Source organism: Abramis brama (genome assembly GCF_963993115.1).
Source record: "Abramis brama genome assembly, chromosome: 9".
NCBI classification, from domain to species: Eukaryota; Metazoa; Chordata; class Actinopteri; order Cypriniformes; family Leuciscidae; genus Abramis; species Abramis brama.
Window position 1 is genome coordinate 10,573,211 of NC_139971.1, and position 10,095 is coordinate 10,583,305.

Here is a 10,095-nt window from a genome sequence, read left to right on the forward strand (position 1 = left end):
AGTTCTGCAAGAGTATGCAGACAAGCTATGTGCAATATATGTACATATATAATCACAAATATATATATATATATATATATATATATACTGTGAAACTCATGAAACTCTTCCGAGCAGCTGATTGGTTCTCTTAAAGCTGATCATTCTTTTTGTTTTTTATTTCTGTCTCAAACCAGAATAATTCAGTGCAGCGCTCAATGGGAATTTTCCCAGCCCTCCACCTTCCCCAGCACCACCTAGATCTGCCAAGGGGGTTCACTCTACTTTTCTTGCACTTATTTATTCTTATTTGTTGTCCATGCTGCCTGCAAAACAAATTATTTAAAAAAAAAATGTTGTTTCACTATGCTGCAGAATAATATACTAAATGTCTAATTGTGAACTGTTGTTTCTTGGAGCCCAGCCGAAGAGCAGTGCAGTATACAACAAAGATAAAGAGCAGGATAAAGTCTAGACCAGCTGTGAATGAAGAAAATACATCTTTGTTCTAGTTCCCACATCAGATCTGTGAATGAGGGATAAGGCCTAAATCGGAAGAGCGCATGCAAAACACTGACAAATTCCGCCCATCAATGCAAACTAAAGGAGTGAGATAATGTAAATACAGACACGTCATGTTTTAGACAGGGCTGTGTGGCATTCAGAAATGAATTGAGAATATCTTTACCATTGCTAACTTTAAACTGCAGCTCTATTATGGAATGGACGATGACATTACTGTTTCCTGCAGAGCTGCATCATTTGAGGTTATTTCTTAATTGATGAACACACAACATTTGAAGTATTAACAGAAATCTGCTCACACAAATTTGAGTTAAACTGAATAAATGAACATTTAAATGTACGTTTGCTGAAAAATAACGAAGATGCAATTCAGTCAATTCCTCTTCCTGCCATTCCAATCTGTAGGACGTGGACAAATCAATCACACTCAAGAACTGAAAAAGAGCAGAACATTTGTTTCTGTATTTCTCTTTTGTAACGTCAGCATCTGGTAATTGGAATAGCCAGAATGTACTGCTGAGTCAGATGTACTGGAAACCAACATAGTTGGGTTTAAAAGAGCAGAAAGAGAAAGGAAAACATGTAATCTTGACTGTAACAATGTGTTTTGCTCTGTTGGCAGATACATTTCTGCTCACAGATGAGCTCTAAATGTTCCTGACCTACATTGAACAGTCCTATATAAAATGTTTCTCCGAAACCTAGTTGTGAGCAAATGGAGATATTAGCAAAAGTCCTCTACTTCCCAGATGCACGTTCTGAAGAAAAAGGACTCAAGTAATCTCGCATGAATCTCTTTCAGTAGAAATCTCAAAAAGATTTGCCAAGATATCAAATTCTGCGAATCAAAAGTCAGAGTTTTCACAATGTACACAAACATTTCTCTTCAAATGTTTGGTTCTTCCAAAGACCAAAAAAAAATCAGAGCTATGACATCCACATGAATTGTATAGCTCTATAATGTGAATACATTTTAGGAGAAACATCTAAGGCAATGCTGATACTAACTTCATTGAGAACTCCAGTAAGACTCCCAAGCAATCTGAGCAAAACTTTTCCCACTGTGATGCTGCATTCTTTCAGACTATATGACATCTGCTACCAGCATTGGCTTCTCTTTCAGAACATTTCATGTATGATCGCAGCTGTACACTAAACACTCACCAGAATTTGACTCTCGCAGCTTGTGTGCTGCAGAAGGGTTCACAACCATTTGGAAATATGATAATCAGTGGAATGTTGTTTTTCAGTGGGAGAAATGTGTTTGTGTTTAAGAGTTTTTTTTTTTTTTAAGTAAGTACTTTACGAAAGTATTCAAAGGCAGACATAAACGCTAGACTAATGTATTGCAAGTGGGCAGTCACGTTTTTTCGTTTCTGAAGCAGTAACAACCTCAGTACTCAAGGGGAGGCAAATGAATTACAAACTGAAGAGGATGTTTAATTATTCAGGTAACAAGCTATAAACAATGTCAACAAGTGTTGACCTGGGAGCAGTGCTGGGTAGTAGCTGAATACATGTAATCTCGATTACGTAATCAGATTCCAAAAATTAAGTACTTGTAATTATATAATATCCTAAAATACCCATAATCAGACTACAGTTACTTTTTTATTGATTACATGTAGGGTTGGGAATCAAAAATCGATTCCAATTCTGGAATCGGGTACTTGTAATAACATTTTAATTTTGATTCTGCTTATCGTTTTCTGTGTGCATTTTAATGTGATTTCAAACCCTTTTCAAACACAAGAAGACGCGAAAGAGAACTCAGTTCATTTTATATTAGTTAGTCCAGTTGTTTTTGCTGTGGTATTTTTGTTAAAACCGTTGGAAAATGTCTGTGTTCTTCAGGCTGCTGATTTTTTTCATGGAAATCAACTCTTGCGGTACTTTGACCTCATACACCGATCGGTCTGCACAGCGCTGCTTCAACTCGAACACACCTAACCTGTTCTGGTTTCAGGGTTAGTTTACATCAGAGGTATTCAGTGCTTGCATGTGTTACTAAAAAAATAAATACTTTCACAACCATATTTGCGAATTCACAACCGTATTTTAGAATTTCAAAACAAACAATATAATTCTTGTTTACTAAAGATTAAAAAAATGATTTTATATATATTGCGCAATGAATTTTGGGATAGGGTAGGACGTAAAGGATCGATCTATTGTATCCTTCATTTCACAGGAAACGAAGGATGCATTTCGAGGCTGCATTTGAAGGAGTCTTCGAGTTGGGACAGCCTCCGTTGCGCCGCGGTGACACAATCGGCCTTCGAAGGACGCAGCCTCTGAACTGGGATGCAGATTTTGTACATCTCCTTTGTCTGACACACTCGATTCAGTTCATGTAGCTCTTTTCTAACAAGTTGATAATCTGAATCAGGTGTTAAATGAAGACGACATACAAAATGTTTAGAACCATGGGTCCCCAGAGCCAGAGCTAAGAACTGCTGGTTTGTGATTTGAATTGTGCTCTGAAATTTTAGGGCACAATGAACCGTGGCTATTACACAGAGGAGCAGTCAGAAACACACAATATTCGACATCTGATACAGTCTTCACAGTAAAATTATTTTATTAAGAAAGAAGTCAATAAATAAAACAATGCAAAAATATAATGTTTTGTCAATTGTTGGGAATTGCCTAAATAGTAATAATTTGTTCTTAAGAGGTAAATAAATAAATTTACAACGTAAACTTACAAGTGGGCAGAATATCACATCCTTGGAATTGAACAAGCTAGCACCTTTAAAACAAACAGTTTCCAGGATGAAACAGAGACATTGGAAAGGTGTAAATGATCAAATGTAAACCACTAGTAAAGGCAAAAAGTGGTCCAAAAAACAAACAAAAAAGACTCATGAATAACTCTGTCATTACAAAATATTTGCACTTTGTCTCTTTTGCGTTCCAATGGTTTCTGACACAACTGCGATCGGTGAAGCGTCATGTTTTCGGGCGGAAAGAAACATTACAAACAATAAACTGTGGTTTCATATCATTTTCACAAAATAAACTGTAAATACTAACTAAACTAACAAGATTTACACAAGGACAAGTGACAAAAGCAATTATAAAATAAAAAGCACCATGTTAGATATGCAAAGAATTAGAACTTCCATCCTTTTTCTCCAGAAGGCCATGTGAAGAGTGTACAATCAACAGGAATGACTGTTTGCTGTAATTACAGGCAAGGACATGGAACGAAGTGTGCAAAAACATTCGGCTGAGAACGCAAAGACCAGTTAATAACGGTTTTGACTTAGCCATATGACAGAAAACAGAGAGCAGGTGTGTTGTGTGTGAAAGAGAAAAAGAGCGAGAGAATCTAAAATCATCAGCGTACTAAGAGAAAGGTTAGACCAGCTAAACCCACTCCTGCTGCTGCAAACAGTGCCGTCTTCATCGAGGACTCTTGGTTCAGCTGTTTTGCGTTGTGGAAAAACCTGCAGAACCCCTCCTACAAAAGACAGGACAAATCAAGAAAAGATTCACATTTTGTTCCCTACACCCATATGATTCAGTTAGAGCAGTGTTTCAGACCTTATTAGTCATAGTAGCTAAAATATCAACAATGAACAGAGGTATTACATAATAGCACAGCCTACTTACTCACTTTGAACATATGAGAGGATTACATAACCCTGCCCTCAGGAGGAACGGCACATACATCTTTAACAATAACTCAAATGAAATAATCCTCTGAGCTGTGGAGTAATGGATAACGTATGCTTGATACTCACGTTTGCTCGGCTCAAAATCTAATGAGCTGCCAACCGAGCAAGCATATAGTTTGGGCCAAATTCGGAGTTAATTTAGAGTATTTCTGATAAGCTGGTCTATCCAATTGAAAATAGAGTTAATATAATTAGAAATCAAACTTTTCTTAATCTTTTGACATATAAGATGTTTTGTACCATTCAAAAATGGCTTGTTTGGATACTGTGTGATCATCGACGAACACTAGCATTCAGTTGCTTAACGGCTACCATCAGTCTAAAAGTGAATACAGTATTCAGCCGCCTTTTCTGACGTACTCCATTGAGCTACTCCTGACTACAGGACAAACGGAAGAGTATAATTTTTCGCTTTGACGCATCATGTTTAAACAGCATGTTTGTGTCTGTTCAGCCTTCAGAACAACATTAGGAACACATGGATGGCTATTTTTAAAGGCGTCCCAGATCACATTGGAGGATTATGTTTGTTCGGAGCATTTGACTGCAGATTGTTTAGTAAACGAGTTAAAGAAACTTTTGTTGAAAGATGAAGCAGCCAACTGTATCGGACCTGACAGCAGCAAACATTAAGTAAACAATTTTATAATGCTTTGTCTGTAAATGACGATTTTATATGGATGTTTTCAAAACACTTGCAGTAGTGAGGGGGCACTGATACTTTTTCCTATACAATAAATGACGTTAGCCAATCATAACAGTGGCCGTTTACGGACAACCCTTAAACCGAATCATTTTAGACGGAGGGTCAAAATGAGGGTTGAAAATAAATATATGTATATATCATTTTTATATGTATGAATTTTTGTGCCTAAAACTTTATTAACATAAGTCAACCTTGAAGACTATATTCAAATAATGCCATGACCCCTTTAAATTTGGGCTTTCTGGGACGAAGTGTGCAGGTTTCAGGATCTAACTGACATTTTAAGTGTTAAATGTAGATATGACAATTTCAGAAGCAGCAGGCAAAGGCACAGGCAGCCGTAACCGCCCGAGGACCCGAACAAACAGCAGAAGGCTTGAGGAGTCGGGCAGAGCAGCTGTCTTCAGACAGACACCTGCTGTACTGGTCAGAGTGAGTCCAGGTGCTCTAGCCCACAATCATATGCTGCACAAACTCTGAGTGAGGCATAGAGATCAACCGTGTGGTAAACACAATGCACTAAATGGCTGACTGGCCTTCGGCTCTGCTTTCAACAGCTGCCAAATAAAAGAGAAAGAGAAAATAGGGAGAGAGAAAAGACTGCAGCAGGCCTCTCAAACTCTTTATTCATGCAAATACAAGCTGCTATTTGCCTCAAGCCAGAAGTGACCGGATTTTCGATTTTAAAACTTAGTAATAATGGCACTAACGATGTTATAAAAGTGTAAATTAGACCAGTTCTTTTCAATTCTGGTCCCGGGGACTCCCCACTCTGCACATTTTCTATATCTCTCTAATCTGACACTCTCAGTTCAGTTCATGGAGCTCTTTCGTAACCAGCTGATGATCAGAATCAGGCGTGTTAAATAAAGGAGACATACAAAATTTACAAAGCGTTGGGTCACCAGGAACAAAATTGAAAACCACTGAATTAGACCATCATGAAACTAACTGGTTTCAAGGGCCAGTTCATCCTTTCTGTCATTTACTCGCCCTTATGACGTTCCAAATCCATGTGACTTTCCTTTGCTGAACACAAAAGGAGAAGTCCAGCAGGCACTTCTTTTTCGATGTACGATTCAATTGAGAAAAGATTCAGTTTGGTCTTTTTTAAGCCATTGGAAGTACATTCATTAGAAATGAATCTTTTAAACAAAAGTTCAGTGATGAAGGCCTGGTCACAATTCAGTGGGAGCTACAGCTAAAACATTTGCATCTGACTGTTGACTAACATGTTCCTCAAAATCCCGTGTGTAATTACAGCAGATATCAGTCTGCATAAGTAAACAATGTCTCCTGGGGTTACTTAGGGTATTTAGAGTTGGAAAAAGTATTGCTTTCATAGGTCATTGCCTGGGAGACTGAAAAACTGGATGCCCACACAGAAAAAGTCCTTGGTGAGACATTTGAGAGCCTGTTTAAAAGTGTTTTCCCCACAAGCATTCCTAGGATTCTTTGGCTTGTGTCACTCTCTAATTGACAAAAATAGGGCAGCCACAAGAAGGTATACGCTGCTCTACTCCAAAAACTAGACCAGCATATCACTGCAGTATGTACCTTCCAATTACACTTCAAAATGTGCACACTGAAGTATACAGGTAGGAAAGACTCAAAGAGATTGAGGCATCAAACACTGTGCAAAATAGGCTGGCTTTCTGACAGCACACATGAAGGATCAAACACGATGTACTTTGAGCACCCACGCAGTTTCACATCAACCAGATCTGGTCTGGAAAAACCCCTCACTTAACACTCAAGTTGAAACCTGACGATTAGAAAAGGTGCTCCTACTACTTCCACGTCAAGGGTCTACCGCACAAGCACAATGGCTATAAAACCATCATTCACCAGTTTATAGGCCCCCATATACTTTGAGCGAAATGTGATGTTATATCAAAAGTCCTTTTGGTTTTCTTTTTTTAAGGTCGGAGTTTCCCAGAGCAAACTTTTTCTAGAAAAGTTTGTGCCAATTGGTAAACAAATTCGAACTATCATTGCTCCGTGGCGATTACGTAATAGTTAGCTTAGATGTGCTCTGAGGTGTGTCGCCTTCTTGAGATGAAGCCCGCAGCACATATTTGGATATTCATCTAATCATCGCTTCTCAGCAGCATTGGCGTTTTTTGGGATGTTCGCTAACAGTATACTGCAGCAAAAGTATTTCGAACTTCTTTTTACCCCTAAACGAAGAACGAAAAAGTACTTTGTAGTACTTTTGTAGTATATCAGGGCCTTAAATGTCATCTGTACCAGTCTACATTGCCAATGCTTACCCATCCTCCATTTTCCACCAGCCAGTCTTGCTTTTCCCCTCCTAGGTAGTCAGCTATGGTCTCAGCCAGTCTCTTGGGGCACTCAGAGTTCTCTCCTCTGGACAGTAGCTCACTGGTCAGCACTCCAGTGAAAGTAAAGATGGAGACCACCCTTCCCCAGTTCAGTTTTCCATCTCCAACCAGTTCCCTCATGACGCTCTGCAGACACTTGCTGGGATCTGATCTACAGGTGTCCAGGAACTCCTGGGAGAGGGACCGGAATTTGGTTCTGTGCTGTTGTTCCATCTCTTTGGCCAGGTATCTCATGGCCTCTGCTGACTCGCTGGGAGGCGTCTGTTGGATCCCGCTGCAGAAACTGATGTAATCTTCTGCCAGCAACAAAGTCTGTTCCCTCAACCAACAGGACATTTTCTAAATGAAAAAGTCAAGGTCAAAATACATTAGAGGGTTTATATATAAAATCAACTTTTATCTAATTCTTGTTTAATTATTGTTATCATTATTAACTCTTTGCCCACCATTGACATAACATTTCTGTCATTTATGAGACCACCATTTTTCTCAGCTTTTTGCTCAAAATATTGCTTTTTTTTATTAAACTTACCCACATTCAAGTATTGATAAAAAAAAGAATGCATGAATGCATATTAAAAGCAGAGGCTCTGTTCTTTCTTTTCATATACTGCATGTTCAGATATTCATACAACAAAATATTCTGGGGGCCATGAAAATTTTGTGAAAACGACCAAAAATGCTGGCGGGAAAGAGTTAAGAAACTAAGGAATATTTGCATTTTTGAAATAAATTTGTCACACTGCATTATTTAAATGAACTGCAAAGCTAAAGCTAAATGAAGAAAATGTAACATCTAAAATAATCATTAACATTCTAACCTATAGACAAATAAAAGTTTTCTTTTTTGTCCATGTTTTGACAACCACCCTTACATGGTTTGATGTAATCATCCCAAAAAAAAAAAAAAAAAGACCATGGTAACAGCTATTTCCAACTAAATATGCTGTCAGATCATAATTAATACATTGTATATTGTATTTATCATTCAGGGTAATGAGATCTCAGTATGTGTTCATTTGTATTTTCTTGTGAAGTCAGATATAAGTAAAATCAAGTTACCACCGTTTTTATTATCCATGTCATTTCATCTCAACTGTATGGTATTTTAGGCTAGTTCAAGCAAGCGTCTGTGTTGTATGTCTATGCAGCTAACACAGAACTGAACGCAGATCAGTCCATAAATGGGTTAATGATTCATAACGGCTTGTTATAATCAGCGGCTGTTTCTCTAGGTTCAGGCCTTATATTAAATAATGACATTCAGATTCAACAATGTCGAGCGTCAACATGCTTAAGTCTATTTTGCTGGTAGTAATAACATATGGTCCAGATATGAATGAGCTTCATAGGATAAAAGACAGCAGCATAGAGAAATGAAAGCTAGTGTAAGCTATGCTGCGAAACACAAAGCCGGTTGCGCCATTGCTCAGGAGAACACAAAGACGCGAACCAACCGCACGCGTTTCAAATATACGTATTCTTCAATATATAACTTATATATATATATATATATAAAAATAGGATTTGACAGCCATTTTAGAATAAAATGAACAGTTTCTAAACATAAAAGTGAAAATAATAAAGCAACTCACCCTCCCAGCGATGTCAGACTGCGCTCTCCACCGACAGTTGCGAAAACAGCAGTCAGTAATATATCTCTCGTAGCAGCAGAGCGATCTTCCGTCACTCCTTATCAACGTAAAGCACGCTACACGCCCCTTCACTAACCACGTGTCCTGCGTCATGACGCTTTGGCATTGTGTGTAATCCTGAAGCGTAAGTTTTCTAACAAAAAGCCCCCTTTTCTCAGTATTCCTTAAATATTTTTAAAATGGCTTTTCTACTATTCAATATAGTAGTAATGGAAAAGCTATTAAGACTGTTGATTTGTGTACTGTCTTTAAAATCGTTGATTGATACAAAGGTTTTTTTCTTTTTGTGAATTATTATATATAGTTTTGAGGACTGGAAAAAGAAACAATTCTGCATTTACTTTATCATTGTATTTACTCAAGATTATTTTATAAGGAGTTAGAAATTTGTGTTAATAGAAAACTGGGAGGTGTGATAGATAGTTTGATAGCATTTTTTTTTTTTTTTTTAAATAACTTTTTGAAATGTAAAAATCAATACATTATGCAACTATTTATTTTAAATATAATATATATAAAAAGCAAAATTTCTTACATTTTATAAATGATTTAAAATGAAATATAAACCTCTAGGAACCAGCTAAAAAGCACTGAAAACATGTTTTATAAGCACTGACAATTATGTAAATGATTTATCTTCTTTTTCTGGCAGCATTAATATTAATGTGACTGTTTAACACCTCTCGTTTTTGTGGCATTGAATGATAATAATACAAAAGTGGATCAACTGAATACAAATGGATCATTATACTCAAATAATAATAATAATTAGATTTATAAATAAATGTAATAATCAGATTTACATTTTTTACTAGATTTTCTAGTTGTTTTGATGTATTTTTTGATGTATACATGTATTTATTTATGTATTTAAAATACATATCGAATATGTAGGTCTGTTGAAGATTTTCTAGTTGTTTGGATGTATTTTTTGATGTATACATGTATTTATTTATTTATATAAAAAAAAAATATATATATATTTTTTTAAAAACGGTTGTTGACACATTTTGACATTTTAACCACCTCTACCACACAGTATAAACACAAAGACAGGAAATTACCTTTAATTCTCCTAAATAAAGAGACAATCAACAGTAAACAGAGTGTATATTAATGTATTAATGTACAATACTGATGTGGACAGACAAAGAAATCAGCTAATTGTGATCAATTGCTGATTTGATCAACTACATTACACT

The 10,095-nt window shown here is 36.7% G+C and overlaps 1 protein-coding gene across 1 annotated transcript; it reads right to left on the minus strand.

Moving 5' to 3' along the window:
* Positions 1-3,067: 3,067 nt before the first annotated feature.
* On the minus strand, positions 3,068-9,001 carry bcl2l10 (BCL2 like 10). The gene is made up of 3 exons (XM_084123679.1): positions 8,834-9,001; positions 7,167-7,577; positions 3,068-3,970 (listed from the first exon to the last, which is right to left on the minus strand). The coding sequence occupies exons 1-3, from the start codon at positions 8,984-8,986 to the stop codon at positions 3,848-3,850; spliced, it is 687 nt and encodes a 228-aa protein (XP_083979805.1). The 5' UTR covers positions 8,987-9,001; the 3' UTR covers positions 3,068-3,847.
* Positions 9,002-10,095: the final 1,094 nt, after the last annotated feature.